The sequence below is a fragment of the Trichoplusia ni genome, chromosome 11, assembly GCF_003590095.1.
Source record: "Trichoplusia ni isolate ovarian cell line Hi5 chromosome 11, tn1, whole genome shotgun sequence".
NCBI classification, from domain to species: Eukaryota; Metazoa; Arthropoda; class Insecta; order Lepidoptera; family Noctuidae; genus Trichoplusia; species Trichoplusia ni.
Window position 1 is genome coordinate 2,836,122 of NC_039488.1, and position 17,985 is coordinate 2,854,106.

At 37.0% G+C, this 17,985-nt stretch overlaps 3 protein-coding genes across 5 annotated transcripts; 1 reads left to right on the forward strand and 2 right to left on the reverse strand.

Moving 5' to 3' along the window:
- Window positions 1–1,266: 1,266 nt before the first annotated feature.
- On the reverse strand, window positions 1,267–10,798 carry LOC113498653 (tripartite motif-containing protein 2-like). Of its 3 annotated transcripts, none has more exons than XM_026878752.1 (13): window positions 10,597–10,798; window positions 10,111–10,371; window positions 8,050–8,159; window positions 6,920–7,557; window positions 6,602–6,842; window positions 6,149–6,311; window positions 5,540–5,716; window positions 4,939–5,042; window positions 4,482–4,567; window positions 3,851–4,009; window positions 3,317–3,449; window positions 2,020–2,263; window positions 1,267–1,576 (listed from the first exon to the last, which is right to left on the reverse strand). In XM_026878752.1, the coding sequence occupies exons 2-13, from the start codon at window positions 10,128–10,130 to the stop codon at window positions 1,573–1,575; spliced, it is 2,079 nt and encodes a 692-aa protein (XP_026734553.1). In that variant the 5' UTR covers window positions 10,131–10,371; window positions 10,597–10,798; the 3' UTR covers window positions 1,267–1,572. The 3 variants fall into 3 exon arrangements, with proteins under 3 accessions (XP_026734553.1, XP_026734552.1, XP_026734551.1); XM_026878751.1 differs by having other exon boundaries at window positions 10,629–10,670; XM_026878750.1 differs by having other exon boundaries at window positions 10,111–10,798.
- A 688-nt stretch (window positions 10,799–11,486) lies between these two features.
- Window positions 11,487–14,953, forward strand: LOC113498654 (cytochrome P450 CYP12A2-like). The gene is made up of 9 exons (XM_026878753.1): window positions 11,487–11,679; window positions 12,235–12,338; window positions 12,439–12,575; window positions 12,773–12,885; window positions 12,969–13,085; window positions 13,159–13,437; window positions 13,521–13,680; window positions 13,797–14,009; window positions 14,249–14,953. Exons 1-9 carry the CDS (start codon window positions 11,597–11,599, stop codon window positions 14,573–14,575), a joined length of 1,533 nt encoding a protein of 510 aa, XP_026734554.1. The 5' UTR covers window positions 11,487–11,596; the 3' UTR covers window positions 14,576–14,953.
- Window positions 14,939–17,073, reverse strand: LOC113498656 (methyltransferase-like protein). Its single transcript, XM_026878754.1, has 4 exons — window positions 16,852–17,073; window positions 16,467–16,619; window positions 15,801–16,208; window positions 14,939–15,263 (listed from the first exon to the last, which is right to left on the reverse strand). Exons 1-4 carry the CDS (start codon window positions 16,935–16,937, stop codon window positions 14,951–14,953), a joined length of 960 nt encoding a protein of 319 aa, XP_026734555.1. The 5' UTR covers window positions 16,938–17,073; the 3' UTR covers window positions 14,939–14,950.
- Between the last annotated feature and the right edge of the window lie 912 nt (window positions 17,074–17,985).

A 17,985-nucleotide genomic window follows, 5' to 3' on the forward strand; every position in this document is an offset into this window, starting at 1 on the left:
GAATTCATCGGACCCATTTCCCAGAAATATATTCAGGACAGGGATTGCCTCCTATATAACCTCACCCAGAGTTTAAGAGATCCAAAACTGCATCACTGTTTTAATTGAGAATCTAACATGTCGTATGTTTCATAAAACTTATTCATGACCTTTTGGTAGATACTAGTCACAGTGATGCTGCCCTGAACCTATAAAGATTATAATATCATCAAAGATCATCTAGCTATTTCATTAGTCCAGTTAACCAACTTTATAGTGTTTGTTCAGACGTGGCTCATAGCATTAATTAAACTACAAAATTATTTGATTTTTTTTGAGGACTGAAATTTGACTCACTCAAATTTGATTCAGAATACTATTTTAACTAGCTGTTAAAACATGTTCGTTTCTTTTGTCATCAGTGACTCTACAAGTAAGTCAAATTTATCGATTAATGTTGGAACTCCAATGATGCTGATAACATCACTTTCCCTTCTATCTGGAGTTTTGATTATTTTTGTTAGGTAGTTTTTATTAATTGCCAACTTAACATGAATTGTAATGACAACGATTACCACCAACATATGTCTTAAGACATAGCGGTATAAGCTAGAGCCACATCACCCCACGTTACGTACGTTCATTGCCAGCAACTGAACATTACACTAATACTAAGCGTACTACGAACAAGGCTACAAGATATGTTATAAGAACTTACCATGTTTGGCAACTTGCGTATTATTAGTTTTATTAGTCAAAATGTTAAGAGCTGTAAGTTGATTCAAATGATCGTATTTCTTGGAGTAAATGTAGTGCTTAAGAAATTCTTAATCTTCTTGTTTTATGTTTTAAAATAGTTTGTTTTCAGAAAATGTTCATTTTCTTTACTCCGATATTGATGAAAATTGGTTGGCTAGTTAATTTTCGTTATACAACAAATTAGTTTATTAATTTTTGTTTATTTTTACATTACTGTGTGAGATTTTTCCGAGTCTTAGTTAAGTGTTATCGTACTCTAATATTAACGTTTTTAAAAAATAAATGCGCTCGTCTTACGACTAGTTAAAGCGAACTTTAGAATCGCCAACAACATTTTGATGCACTAATATATAATAAGTGATAACTATGTCATTGACAAGAATTTAAGACTAAATTTAAATATCGCCGATTGCACGGTGGATCCGGTAATAATAAACAGTGCACAATATCTATAACATTGCAAAACGCCAGTGACCGACGTGTGCTCGCCTTAAAACTGACGAAAAGTAATTAAAACAAAATACATAAAAATCAGTCGTAATATTGTCAAATTCCGTATAAGCAACTAAAATCGTTGAGAATTTTTACAAAATAACTTAATTTAACTTAATACGAAATAAATACTGTAAGTACTAAAATTATAGTATTGAATAACGCAGTGGCCGTGACGCGGCCGACTAAAGACTTTGGTGCAAGTAACTCTCCCTCGCAGTCCGTGGATATGGCCATCAGTTCGATTCTCCGTTATAATATTGGACTAGCATGAAATTCGATTACGATGCGTTCTCCAGCGCGTCGCTCGCTTCCGTCTCCTGTTACGTTTTTCGTGTCGCTTCACCTGCAAATAATGACAGGTAATTGATATTTCATTACCCAACTGCATCAGGACGAGTAATGTTTTATGAGCACATGGATAAAACATGTATCGATTTGTTTGGTGGCCTTAACAACTTGTGAGGTTGTTGATGTGGTATAAAAAGGGGTCAGGTTTGCTTGTTTTGTTGCTCGAACTCATAACAGTAGCTCAGCGACGGCTCAGTTATGACAACACGGATAACCAAGACCCAAGGGAAAGGTTGTAAAGGTCACTATTAGCTTTACACTACGCGACATTGATCTGCGTTTGGCCCCGCGAAAGACAAGCACTTAAACGTGTGATTCACGAATGCTTGCTTAGAGAATACGTGTCCTATCAGTGTGGCTCGAAGTTTTGTGAAACCCCCAGCGGTATAAGAGTGAAATGGTTAAGGGGAGCAAGTCGTTTATGGGACGAGTACTGACCAGTACGTGTGCAGCCTGAGACAGTCGGCGGCCAGGTCTGCGAGCAGCGCCTGGTGGCGGGGCAGCAGCGCGAGGCCGGCCACGCGGCGCGGGCGGCGCTCGGCCAGCTCGGCGGCGGCCAGCACGCGGCCCGCGCGCGCCTCCAGCACCAGCAGCGCGGCGCGGCCCCGCACCGAGCGCACGCACACCACGCGCCGCGCGCCCGCGCACGCCTCCAGCGCCACGCCGCCGTAGCCGCCGCGACCTGCGACACCACACAATATATATAGGTAGGTATAGGTATATACATATGATCGCTGCTAAGGAACACGCACGGCGCTATTAAATACCGACAGTGTCGTAGCGGCAAGAGAAAGGCAAAAGAAACTACCAATAGCGTCAGGCCTACCCGAGCTGTCAGAAACCACCTGGGATGGGAACTTTACAACCCAGGCCAATCTTGGAGAGCAGCCTCTCTAAGTAACTTTTATGCCATGTCGTGGGTCTATGGCTAAGCCATACCGATTGCGATTTAACTGGCCTAATTACAAACAATTCAATTCATAAACAGCCCACTATAAAGTTGGGAAAATTGACACGAGCCACATACAAGTCAGGTAAGTTTGGATACATTATGGCCAGCACTACCTACTAATGTCGCTCAAATCGACATAAATGGAAACTTCACAATTTATTTTTCTTATTAAAAGAACGATGATAACCAAATTTATACCGAGTAACATACAATGGATTTAAAAACATCGCGAGAAAAATAATGCATTAAATTATACATGGTGAAGATTTAGACAATAGCGTAATTTTATGAAAATGGTTTTGGTAAATAAAATTAACAATTTTGTTTATTTTAAACCAGACTGAATTGATACAGGTTGGCAGAATGATTTTAATTTATTTGTTGTTGTTATATACATTCTTTGAGGGAGTAATATTATTTCAGTTGCTTCATATTTCATAAGAGATCTTATCTGCCATTCAAGTTTTTAAATGAATTAAACATAATTTACTACATCTACTATATTCTACATCTATTACTACGCTATTTTTATAATAAAAAAAACCAACAATGGAAGATCGGTAGTTTTTAATTTTTCACAAATAAAAGGTTTTTACGGCCGAATGTTGTTACAGCTAACAACTTGGCGGGAGTCTTTGGCGAGAATAACGAAACATTCTAAATTCAAAATCCTTGTTGTTTTTTGTTATGATGGGCGAAGGTGCGTATTTGGCCAGACGATTTTCCATGTGATCGAAAAAACAAAAAACAAATATATTATCCATAAATTAAAAATAAAATTACCTTTTGGAACTGGTGCAAACACATTCTTGAGATTGCCTTCGATGTCGTATACTCTGACTGCCACATCAGCTATAATTAGCAAATCTTCTGATAAAGCAATCCCGCCCACTAGACCCAACTCTCCATTGCCTATCTGAAAATAACGAGAATTTATTTTAAGCTATTTATTTACACACACAACAATTTTGAAATCATTTTAACGGGTGGGGGGCTCCCTTTTCCGCATATATGCACCAAGTCGGCCCATTGTGGCCGTATATCACCCTTATGGTATAATTTAAACATACTGTACTGCTAGCTTTCATTATAAAGGAACAGTGCAGAATCTTGTTGTCCGCTATAGCATGGACAACTTTTAAGATTTTTTTAATGCCACCTGCCTTTGCCACAGTTGGAGGTAGTGGTGGTTTCACAAACATTCGAGTCACGTGCACGAATACACCCAAACTCAGAACAAACAGCACACACAAACGTTTGTCGCTCAGTGGATTTGTCGTGGTGACCTCAGTCACTCGGCTACCCGTGCAGTCTCACCTCTCTCTCAATATTCCCGTGTCGGTCAAACAGGAATACAGCCCGCGCCCCGTTGTCGGCCACAGCTATCCGGCGCGTGACGGTGTCGGCGGCCACACACACGGGCTCCACCAGCCGGTCTGACCGGATCGTGCGGAGTGTCGTGCCGTCTGCTGTCACCTATGTAACAAGATTTATAATATAGAATAAAAAAAATAATATAGAATAGGAAAAATAAAATTTATATAAGAATAATAAATATAATGGATTCAGCACTGAAAATAACGGCTAAACGGCTTTCAGTCTAGCCGGACGTAGTTAAGTACCAGTGTTATACAAGACGCGATTGCCAATTTTACCTCCTCAACCCAATTATCTGAGAAACACGATACCCCTTAGATTGGTGGTCAGACTTTCTAGCTTCTGTCTACCCGTATTGACTGTAAAAGATGTATAAATAACCACCAGTTATTTTACACAATTTAATGTTCATGGAGGAACTCGTTATGACATGGATGGTCTTTGGTATCAAGCTTAGCTTAACCTACGATCGATCAACTTGTGCAGTTGTAGCTTAGCCATTACTGATGATAACATACATCATAATATTATATTCGTTCATTACATTTACCATCATAATAATATAGTTTACCTCTGTGAGAGTTCGTGTCCTCCAGTTAACGGCAATGATACCTTCGGCAGTAACCGCTATCCCTGTACAACTCCTACCCGCTAAACCTGGAAAAACGATGTTACGTCACAACTTTTATCGACGACCAAAGACCAGTGACAAGTAGCGCCACCTTGTGGCTGATATGAAAAATTTCAATATAATTGTGTTATTATAATAACTATCGTGAGACTGATTCATTATTAAATGATGTAACGGTTTACTCACGCGTATTTATCGGGGTAGCCCGACTAGTTTCGGACCCAACCGGAGTCCGAAACTACGAGTCGAGTTCGACTCGCGATCCCGCCGCGTCTGCTCATGATTAAGGACTCCGGTTGGGTCCGAAACTAGTCGGGCTACCCCGATAAATACGCGTGAGTAAACCGTTACATCATTTAATAATTGTGTTAACTAACTGTATTAGTGAATAAAATACCTTCATTAACGATATGAGTTTTAAATGCAAAAGTCTCGTCGTCCAAAACCTTCACTCTTGAGTTCCCGGCGTCCAGTACGTAGATTTCTCGCCGTTTCGGACACCTGCAAGCGTAATGAAAATTTTGTTTAAGTGAGACCTTTAGGTTGATTGATGTAGTTGGTTGTTTAAATTCGGATTTAAAAGGCGTTATTAATCCTTATGAGCAAGGCGACTTGCGACAGTTGCGTCATCCTAAATGCTATACTATGCACTATATCGTATCACACGGCGTAGAGTCATCGTGTATGCGATCGCACCGGGCTTGTTAAATCCGTAGCGGTGATGCGACGCCTTATAGGATGGAGTTCACGACATCGTAAAACACAGCTTTACACAGCTGTACAGCATACATACAGCAGACTTCATTTCGGATGCGCACCGTTGCACGTCGAGTGTCCTCCTTCAAATCCATCTGTTTATGATAAGTAACTAAGTACTTATATAGGTGTTTATTCAAATTAAATAATCAAAATCAAAGTTCTTTTTTAATTATGCGTTTTCTGAGATTGCGATTCTAGGAACACGGTTCCACAAACTGTATGGTGTTGTTGTATCTGACCTGGCGAGTGCGACGGGCTGCGACAGCTGCTCCTTGCCGGTGCCGCGCGAGCCCCACGACAGCAGCGGCGCCGCCGCGGCCGCCACCGCCGCGCGCAGCGGGGAGTCGCGCACGCCGCGCGAGAACACCTGCACGCGCACCGACAGCGAGCCCGCCGACCACGGACGCATCGAGATCCTGGGACCAGGTACTTGTATTAAGTTTTGGTACGTAATGTAATATAATTATATAATTTTCACACAATGCCATCTAGTCTCAAACTAAGCAAAACTTGTATTATGAGTACTAGACAACTTATAAACAAACTTACATCGAGACACAGAGCAAATGATCGGATCGTGATACAAACATTTGTCCTTTTTTGGTTTAGACGGGATATCCTCATGAACACGAGTGGGTGTCTCGGGGGAGAAAATGGGTAGAGTCAGACTCTTACTGACTAAACCTGAACCGTCGTGTTTGTGTCGGTGTATAGCAATGCATTGCAATCCTTCTTCATGCACACAAAAAAAAACATTTGTCCTGGGTGTCCACGACCTCCAGTACAGCAGTCAGGGCCACTTACCATGGGACCAACAGGCCAGTCATAATGATATAAGGTCTATTTACCTGTAGAGTCCAGTGTCGAGATCTGTGACGGTACAAGGCAGGGGTGCGTCGTCGATAGTAGCCGCGGCGCTAACGGGGTCGCCGCCCGTGCAGCGCGCCTCGCCGTGGTAGTCTACTGTACGGAGCACCACTACCACTTCTAACCCACATACGCAAGCTGATTCTGGAAACCAAAATTAACACTCAAACCTGGAATTATATCTCGAAATCTCGTTCTACTGGTAGGATATTTACTAGGCGATACAATGTACGTATGTAATTAAAATACAGTTATCTATTTAAATTGAAAGCCATGTGGTGAAAAGGAATGTGATGCTTGTTGCATGCATATTAGAACGCAAGCATTATTTAAATGAAAACATTTACATAATCTTATGACTGCACTATTTGCAATGGTTGTTTAATCAATGACTCTATTCGATATTTTCATTGTAAGGGGGTAATTCGACTTACCTAATTGTAACGTACAGAGGCCAGGGAAGGTGGTGCTAGTGCGTACCCTGCCTAATTCGGCTAAGGCTTCGGCAAATCTCTGTTGGGCATCATTATGAGCGAAGTCGACGGCTAAGAAGGCGTTTTCTCGTGGTTCGGCGAGAGCGGCCGCGTCACCGAGGCGAGCGCCAAGGGCCGCGGCCCTACTGCTCACTTCCCGAACTTCGACCTGCTGCTGGAGACCTGAACACTCCGCTTCTACCTGAAGTGGAAGGATTTATTTATTAGGCATAGTATTTACACAGAAAATGTTTGATTTTGTAAGAAATGTTAAGTTACCTTGGCCTTTTCTGCGTCAATTAATTTTAGCTGTTCTTCAAGTAATTTTCGTTTATGTGTAGCGGCGGCTGCAGCAGCAGACTTCAATTCACTGTGTCGTTTATCGATGGCAGCTTTCAGTTCAGCGAAATGTCGATCTATCGCCTCATCGGCCGCCGTCGCCGCCGCTTCGAGCCGTCTCAGCTCACTGGCCACCGCATCCCGCGCCGAGCCCAGCTTACTGAGACATTCGTTTGCTCTATACAACAGTATTTCAGACATTCTTTTTAACGCTATGGAGAATGGTACAACTGTGTGGTCGCAGGGGGTGTCGCTGTGGGGTCCGTCGGCGCAGTGTCGACAGAACACGCAGTCACAAGTCTCGCAGAAAAGTAACTCTCTACCAGGATGCGAACTGCACTGAGGTATCACTTCCCTTCGTTGTCGGGCCATTAAGTCGAGCAGCTGGTTGACTAAGAAGGAGGGCGGCAGCGCAGCCACCCCGCCCCGGGGTATCGTTATAAGCTCGCGACATATAGGACACCGGAAGCTGCCAGCGTCTCTAGTCTGCGAGGCAGCTATTCGTGTGAGACAGTGTAAGCAAACTGTATGCGAACATGGCAAAAGCTTCGGAGTGTGCTCCCCACCATCATAAGTGCCTGAAAAATAATAAAAAACATGGATACAAACTCGGTTGTGTGATATAAATATTAAAGGTTAAATTAATTTCACACAGTTTGAATTTGAGTGTGCTTGATATCTAATATGTTCATTATTGTTATGATAAATGATCGCAGGCATTTCATACGTACATATACTCATTAATGGAAATAGGGCACAGACTAAGTAGACCCAGTTTGTATCTATATAAAAATGATAACAATTCAATGTGTATATGTAACACAGCTATCAATATCAACAGTTAGAGACTGATAGCAGTGAAATAATAAGTGGCTATTCAATTGCAGAGTGTTTACATGTCAAATAACTAAATAAAGGCAAGTTGCATTTTAAAACTTAATATTCATCTTTTTTTTAACAATCAGAAGATATTTTATATAACTAATAAGTTTTACTAGATCCTGATTCATTTGGGTAATTTAACATGTAAACCAATATACATAATAATGATGTTACGTGGGTGTACTAACATAAACACGTGCCGCAGGTGAGGAAGCTCTCGTTAAAGTCCTCGTAGTTGATGGAGACGGTTTCGACGAGCGTGGAGCTCATGCTCGCCATCCCGACGCCCAGCCGTGAACTGGCACATAAGAACACACGTTTATCATGACCACCGAACACAGATTACACTTTACACAAACACTTCACTTCCTTCCCTGACAAACACAAGTTCAACAAGCCAGACACATTAATTTTAGCAAAGAAATCATTCACTGTGAGGGTATATCAACCTCAATTGGTCTCACAACTTGGTGATACAAATGGATTAAAAATAACCTTGAGAACTTTGGTAACTATATCAAAATTTAAACTCAGAATTCAATCTTTTCTGTTTTTTTTTTAATATGGGGCTGTGGAGTGGACTAAGGTAAATGTGTGTATTGCACATGGGTATACATAATATATAATATTGTTAGTGAAATATAGCAGGTAATGTTTACACATGCAGTATGTAGTGCTGTGTAAATTTGTAAACCTTGTTTCTACAACCATTGCAAATATTTAAATGCTTAGTTAAAACACAACTAGCTATACTGACCTGTTTGCACAAAGGTATATACAATAAAAAACTAAGTGCTGTGTATATAGGAAATAATTTAAAATAGTTATGTGACTAAGGTATATTATCCTTATAAGTGCATAAGGAAAATGTAATAGTATAAACAAAGTAATGAGGAAGAATAATTGTAGCAGTTTTTGTGAAGTTGAACATTTGACCTTAGTTCAAGAGAAATAGGATATATTATTATTATTTGTAATTTAGCCACCTTATTTAGGTGTTGATTAACCAAACTTTTTAAATTCATAAATACTGAGTTTTATGGGTTTAATCCGACAGTTATAAACTTTTTAAATGTTTACTACAAATTAATATATATCTAAGGTTGTATTTGCTCCTAATTTTGATAAATAGATTGATCATCAATTGAGTTTTACATGTTTACTTTACTATCAATATCAACCAAAAAGTTGTTATTGAAAATAGGTAACCTAAATTTAAATTTATTTTCCAATCATAATAAGGCTGGTTATCAAAAGATAATGTGGACAGAACATTAACATTTATGATTCACCAATCAGAGCAGATTGCTCTCGTTCCAAGCTATTGTCTCAATTGGACTAATTATATAATTGTTTTGACATTCATCATTGTAATTTAGAATATTAAAGAGGTTCAAACTGAAATCCCTTTGTCCATTATCTCAGATAATTCAAAATATTTATTACAATGACTAAGCATTTTCAAATGCTTTTTGTGATAAGATTTTAAACTATTTTATTTACATATGGAATAGTAAGGATACTATAGATAGCTACTATTGTATTTTCAGATGATTTCAATGAATGACAAATAAGAGTTTATAAAAAATATATTATGATGATTATAAATAAGGTCTATATACTGGTCTCAACTTCTTTTTATGATCAACTTTCTATGTAATAATTTGAATACTAAAGATTAAGTTGACCAACCTTATTCCAATTTTTGCTAAAACACTATTACTTACAACATTACTGCATAGTATATTTAGGTCTATTTGTTTTTGTCCTACATTTAGTTCATAAACATTGATTGACCCAACTCCAATTGATAGGCAGCTGTGTTTACTTACCAAATAACTAATAACTTCTACTAATAAGAAGAGACTGACACAAAACTAAATTTAAATAAAATTATGAGTCACTGATAATGCATACAGTACAGATCTCATCTTACAAAAATAAAAGAGTGCTATATTAACAAATGATGAAACTCACCTCTACAGATTAAGATAAGGTGATATCTCTTGAATAAACCAATAAAATTATACTACACACAGCTTAAACAGGTCAGTGACCTATACAACCTTCTTTGAGATCTTGTATTCATGAAATTAATTGTTTATCAAGTTTTAGGCTCATTAGTAAACAGTACAGGTTATTACATAATTATCAATTAATAGCAGCAGTGATTTAATAAGCGTTACAGTAGCACACATATTTTGTAGCAAATAAAGCTAATAGAATAACATGCATACAAATATACTTACAGGAAGGAGCAACAATACATGGACGTGATATCAGGAACAATTATTTACGATATGTCTTAGCCTACGTATCTAACATTACACGCGATGACACCAAACTATCTAGCTTTATGACTTTTTTAAGTAAATTAAACGCGTGAATACATCAAAAAGCGAACGTAAACACATATTTTATTTAACACGTTAGCAACTTCACTATCACGCGCACACGTTTATATATAAACAGTTCACTATGCAGATCTATACATATTAATTAACGGCTTCCTGAAAATATTATAACACGCAAAAATATCTTTAAACAATGTAAACAGAAAAGCTCTTTCGTAATCGATCGATAGTTTAACGAAACTATTCTCATGACAAAGAAACTTCATTACAATAGACTTTACACTGGCGTAATATGTTAATAACGGAATAAGCGTAGCACTATCTTAAGATTTGATTTTGATATTTTTTATTGATATATCCATATCTACATGAAATCCGTACCCAAATATTTATCTAAACTATTTTGTACCGACCATTAACCTCATCATCACCTAAACATTTTGAACTGTCAAACAGAAACAATTTGATAGGGTTGTGAAAATTCCTTTTATCGGTTTTTATGTTTTATGTTGCACAATATTTTCATTATTTCGGTTATTCTGCCAAAGAACTTCTTTGTAAAGAAACAAAGTTGTTGTTGTTACTGTCTTGATAATCATAGTAAAAGTATATCGAACAAACTAACTAAAAATAAGTAAAGACAAACGTACCGATTTTTAATCACAACTTAAAAAGTAATCAAGTTTACTTCTTTTGATCATAGCAAAAAAATGTTAGTCCAGTAAGATATCGACATTAACTGTACAGCACTACTAAAACAGTGTTGTCAACTCAAATAATATTTTGGTACGTTTAATTTCGTGTTGTTGAGAAAAAAATTACGTTTTATTTATTATGAAGTTCAGTCAGTTTTTTGATGTCTAGCTTATCTATCTAATTTTTCTTTTTTTCATATTTGAAGCCAAGTTTTACTCTGAAAAATAATATTAGGGTTCCGTACTTATGTGTGACATTTAAATCTATTGTGTTGCTATATTCATATAAGTTGGTGTCGTCCTACAAAATATGTATCCATTTACCCAATCTTCTTTTAATCGAACATAAAAATAGAATTCCTTTTAGTCCATTTATTATTGCCCGTTTCTTTAACGTATTTTGCAATACTTGTATAAGGATCCCTAAGTAATTTATTTTTATGTTTCTTTTAATATAGATCTTTTCGGCTGGTAGCTAAAGAATAAACTTACCGACCGTCGAGCGATAACATCTAAACTAATCCGCTGATTAAATATAATGATTTGTTTTAGTGTCATCAATAACAAGTCGCAGTCGCTATATCTATCTAAAATTATCTACAGATCGTCGAAAACACACAAGGTCAAACAAATCAGACGCACCGTAGTACAGTTAATTCAGCTTTCGTCAATAACACACTAAAATAATGAATGTTTTTCTGTTGAACGCGATGAAAAATAAAAGCTTGAGTAAAAGTTATAAACTTATGGCTGTTTATACACAAGGAAGGTAGGTGAATAAAATTATATATAAACTATTTATGTATTGCGCCAGCCGCCAGTGGTGGGGGATGTCGCTGGCTTTTTGTAGGTAACGGGTGGGTTGACGGCATTTGGTAATGATCTATGAACAGGCATATTGCTTTGTGTCCATTTCTGTGAACGAATAATCTCGTTCAATTTTACCATAGGGTTTTTGACAAAATCAGTTCAGACCGTCAGACAGATTTCCAAAAAATATGGTTTATTTATTTCGTAAACAAAAAATGAGGGGATTACAGTGACGTAAAGTCTTGTGTGACGTCACTTACCAGTACGCTTTTTAAGAGCAAGTGATGTTTTTGCCCTACTAGTAACGGGAGATATTTTCAGTGTTTTTGGTATTCACTTCGAAATAGAACATAAGTTCCTCAATGGAAATATACTCCCTAGGATGAATTAACATCGATTTGGGAATCGTACTCCTCATAATAGGTAAACAAAAAGTAGTCAGGCAGATAGGTACTTTCAGTCAGAGCGATTAATGTTTTAGTTCTATAGATTTGCAATAATTCTTCTTTTTCAGAAATTACTCAACGCCAATACAAGATGCAAAACCTTTTAATTCAATACCCGGGCTTTCATCTTTACCGATTATTGGTCCCTTACACCACTTTCTACCAGTCGTAGGTTTGTATTGTTTGCAAATGTATGAGATGTATGGCATTTCAAAATGTTTAGTTGCTGAATCAATAAACGGAATTTTAAATATTTTTGCTTTTAAATTCAGGTTCATTTGGGCCAAAAGCGGACCTATTCAATGTTGTCGGGACACTTCACAAAAAATTTGGCCCGGTAGTGAAAATGAAAGGAATACTTGCGCGTGCCGATATGGTATTCTTATTTGAACCAGAATATATTGATCAGGTAACCATACTACTTAGTTTGATTCATTACCTCATTTTTGGATGTTTATGAGCTTCCTCCTACTGCAGGGAAAAGGCCCTTCTCTCTTTTACACACAAATATCTTTTACTATGTTGAGCCACTTTTTAAATCGGAATCTTATTTGGATTTTGGGACTTAATGAAAAGACGCTATGAAAAAAGGATTGCAATTTACAGGTTTACAGAGTTCAAGAGGCCAACCCACTTCGCCCTGGCTTCGAGACTTTGGAATATTACAGAGAAGTCATTAAGAAGGATACACTTGTTGGAGTATTTGGATTAACAACTGCGTGCGTAACATAGAGCATTAATAGAATGAAATATGAATGCTTATACAATTTTATACAGGATTTTAGATGTTATTCTATTACAGGCAGGGAGAAAAGTGGCGCGATTTTCGTACAAAGGTTAACCCTGCGATGCTTAAGATAAAACTGGTGAAAGTGTACGCGCCAGGTCTGGAAGAGATCGCTTACGACACAGTGGAAAGGTATCAAAACAAAAAATACTTTAAAAAAATATTTTTCATGAATTGCCACTTTACAAGTTCTATCTGTCGTAAGGTTTAAAAGGATTAAAGACGACGAGAGTTATATGGAGACGAACTTTGTTTCCGAAATTAACAAATGGTCGTTAGAATCCGTGGCGTACGTGGCTTTGGGTTCTCGAATGGGTTGCCTACATGATGACTTAACAGAGGAACATCCATCCCGCAAACTGATGCAGTGTAGTAAAGATATCATCGAGACAGCTTTCAAGTTAGAATTTCTGCCGAATCCTTGGAAATATATCTCCACGCCCGCTTACAGGAAGATTATAAAAACATTCGATACACAATGGGAGTAAGTAACCTAAGCAATCGCTAGTCGTACCGTCAAAAAATATGAGGGCATTTCCTTAATATTTCTATCCTGCTTTTTTGCAGAATCAGTAAGCAGTACATCGATAGCACAAGAAAGCGTATTGACGAAAGAGGATATGATATTCCAGAAGAGGAAAAAAGTATTGTTGAAAAATTGTTAGCCATTGACGAAAGGGTAGCTATTTTAATGGGAAGTGAAATGTTAATGGCTGGCATTGACACGGTAAGCATAATAGCCTTCTCCTAATCTGATCCGTTCGTCCCAATCTCCATGCTCTAGGGCAAAATACAAAGTAACAACAGATACGCTAAAAATAGAAAAAAAAAATATTTTTACAGGTGGCATTCACAGCCACGAACATGCTGTACAATCTAGCAACCAATCCAGATAAGCAGAAGAAATTACGAGAAGAAATCCGTTCAGGGGAAACACACAAGCGTTATATGAGGGCTTGCCTAAAAGAAGCTTTGAGGCTTTGGCACGTTGTACCTTCGAACTTAAGGAGAACTGATAGAGATCATGTTGTGGGTGGATACCACATACCTGCTGGGGTAAGAAAAAATATGTATCTTTCAAAGTTATTACTTCTTCAGAGAAAACTATGGGCTGATAGCCCAACTAGTTTTTGACTAAAACGGAGTCCTTAATGGCCAGCGCGGAAACAAAGGGCATTAGCTCATGATTAAAGACTCTGGTTAGGTCCCAAACGGAAATCTCGATAAATATGCGTGAAAGGCATTTGGATAATTTATTTCAGTTGTTGAATGATTTAAAATATTTCCCTTCGCAGATTGATGTGATAGCACCGAATGAGTACTTATCAAGATTGGAGAAGTATTACCCACAACCTAACGACTATATACCCGAGAGATGGTTGGTTGACAAGGGACACCCGTTGTACTACGGAAACGCACCTGCTATAGTCACACTACCTTTTGGCTTCGGAATCAGAAGTTGTATCGGCAGGAGAATCGCCGAACTAGAGATTGAACTCTTTATAAAGACTATGATTAATACATTCGAGATTACCTGGGAAGGACCTCCTATAAAGGTTGTCAATAAATTGACGAACGCTTTTGTTCCACCATTCAAATTCAGGTTTAAAATTGCCAAATAACTTGTGATATTTTGTTATGTTCCGAGGTAAGAGTTGTCCTTAATATTATTTGAATGATAGATAAATAACAACAAAAAGCTAAAGCTTCTACTCTCATTCATCTGATAAAATATCTAAACCTTTTAAAAAACATCAGTGATATTGTTGTTTTTATGAAGCCGTATATTATAAGTTTTTTAAGAGAGAATATTTTTAGCTACTATATTATTGAAAGTAAAGTACAAAGCGAGTGAAATTATTGTAAATAATACCTACTTAATTTATATTTTTGTATTCATAAATATAAAACTTTAGAATCTAAGCGATATTTACCCAACGCCTTTATTATAATGGAATTAAAATCGATATACCAACCAAAAAATAAATGTTTTACACTTATAATGGTTTTCTATATTTGCCTTGTATCCATACTCTATACATTTTCAACATTTTTCCTCTGTTTACTTGAAGTCTTCTATCAATAAGGTTCTGTTCTTCTATGAATCCAGCACCTTTGAATAAATTTGTTATTTCTTCTTGAGTGAAGAAGTAGACTCTCGTGTTGTCCCCTCGAGCGTAGAAGTTGTCTGATATACATCGGCCTTTCTTGAACCGGAGTTGGGCCAAGTCGTAGCGCCCATAGTCGCGGAACACGAGTAATCCACCTGGCTTTAGATACTTGTAAATATTGCTTACAACTGTTGACATCCTGTAATTGATAAGTTTAGATGATTAAATTGATGTCAAACAAGATTAATGGCTAATAAGGGCTATTAGTAGCATGATAATATTCTATTTTGTAAATTGTTCTTTAGAAAATGCTCAGTTGGATACTATTATTCTATTCTAAAAACATTTGACACAGAATGTCCTCTAATAGCATCAAAATAAAACGCATTCTCATTAAAGTGAATGAAAATCATTTTCATGCCATTCTTACATAAAAAGTATTTACCTATTATTTGTAAATTCATTCAATTAATTATGAATGATCTGAAAAATAAGGTAAACAGCCAATGGCATGCACCCATTCAAATTTTAACCATGTCCTATAATAAACTCTAAGTTTAATATGATAGTTTAAGATTTAAGGTGTACTTAGTAGTTTTATTAGCTAGTACAATGTTTTACCAATTTAAGCAAAACGGCAAGAAAAACTTATATGATATGTAATTAGGATTTCATGAAATCATGATTTGATTTACACAACTAAAACAAAAGTCACTAGTAACATAAACCTACTTACTTTGCAGGATCAATTGCTGACAAAACGAATATTAAAACAATGATATCAATAGAATTTTCTTCAAAAGGCACATTCCATTGGTCTAGGGTAGCATCCAATACAAACACGCTACACCTACTTGTGTCATACAATTCACTCTGCTGCATAATCTCTATTGCTTTTGAGGAGAAGTCACATCCATAAATAAAAAGGTTTGGATCTCTGCTGTACTGTAAAATAGGGAATATGGTGTTGCCAACACCACAACCTATTTCAAATATCTGGCGTTTCGTGTTGCTCTGTTCTTGTGGTGCAATATTTGTTGATTGATTGTTTTCTCCTTCAGGGTATACTCTGACTGGAGCTGAGGTATTGTCTGGTGCTAGTTCAGGAAACTCGGTGAAAAGCCAATGACGGTCTTTGAAGAATCTGTAATTTTATTAGAGCAAATTAGATATGGAAAACTTGCAGTTTGAACTAAGTTAAAATTATGTGTTGTTCCAATTTTAAGTTACTCTGATTTTATGAATTTGAAAAAGATGTCCTAAGTATCTTATTCAATACTCAGTGAACTTAGGTGGTAGGTAGGCATTAGGATAAAATATATTAGTTTTGGAGCATTGTGGGCCCTGTTGGGAATAATAAAAATAAGAATTCAATGCAAGTATTAGTATACAAAACACAAACCTATTCTGATGTATATCATAGAATGCATCCCAATGCTTGTCAGCATCATCTTCAAGAGATTTCAAACGTTCCTCAGAAAATACTATTTGTGAATTCTGTTGAACTTTCTCTTTTGCCACTTCTTCTTGTTCTTCATCCCAATCCACATTGTCCCTGTAACCATTAATTCATTGTTTTAGCTTAGAATTATATGTTTTTGGGTTCACAGTCGACTCAGAGAAACATCTTGTATACCAGGCGTTGAACAGGTAAACATGTTCAGAATTTTTCAGATATCGACCGCCACCAGCTGGCTTTTTCCTATGTCTAGTTATTTCCAGTTCTAATAGGTTTTTATCCCCACAATGACTCTTATTAAACCTAAAGAAAGTAGTAAATACGGTACCACGCGTTATGTTTAAAAACTTCGTCAGCATTTTCCAGATATCTGTTCCCGAATTGCGGTCTTTTATCGGAAGGAGTATCTTCCATTTGATGGTTTATAGTTCAATATATATTACAAGTTACAATTGTCGCCTTAAATTATTATAGATTGGTCCTACCAAAATAAGGAAATAACCTAGAAATCCTACAATAAACACAACTGGCAAGCATATGACATTGACACTAACATCAAATCAGTGACAGTGACAGTTTCAGTACGTTTAGAAATTCTAGTATTTCAAATGTTAAGTTAAAATAAACGGTTCAATTCAGTATTATAAGCTTTATAATAATATGAGCAATGTATAAGTTAAACTCCTATCTTATTTCAAATTCATAACATGTTCAAATCACCAGCTGATTTGGAGACCAATTTACAGGTCCCGTGTCGTGTTCCATGTTGAGCGATAGATGGCGGTTACGACCAGTGTCGTGGTAAAGCAACGTTGGGAAAACATTTTATTAACGATATAAGAAATCTTTTAGCTTCCTACAGTGGAAAAAAAGGTTTGTATGCAGTTGTGCGTACTAAATAATCAAATTACCAGTAGGTATAGTTTGATTGTCTATCATCTACAGTTAATAGCTGCACCCCACGGTGTTAAGTGCGGTTCGATTCGGTTCCAGATATAATTATGTTACATATTATATACAAGAATTTTCTCTCCACAGCAGAAATAAATCTTTAATTCGTCATCAATTTATGAACTATTTATTTTCATAAATGAAAATAAATAGTGAGTTTTATAGTGTCGTAACTTTTAGAATCTATCTATAAACAATTTTATTGGCCTGTTGGTCTAGTGGTTAGTGGCTCTGAGTGCTGTAGGTCGTGGGTTCGATTCTCACCCAGGACAACGGTTTGTTGGATGAGGTCTTTGTCTAGGTGTAATTCAAATGCGTTTATTATCAGTTGTCTAGTTCTCATGATATAAGGTTTGCTTGGTTCGTAATAAGTTGCGGTTGTATGAAAGTTGCGGAATATTACACAATAGCTGTTGCTCTCGGGTATGCCCGCTACAAATCGAAAATGATGCAACAAGAACATAAAATCGGGATTAAAAACTAGTCCTATCCTATCTGTTAATCCTAGTTA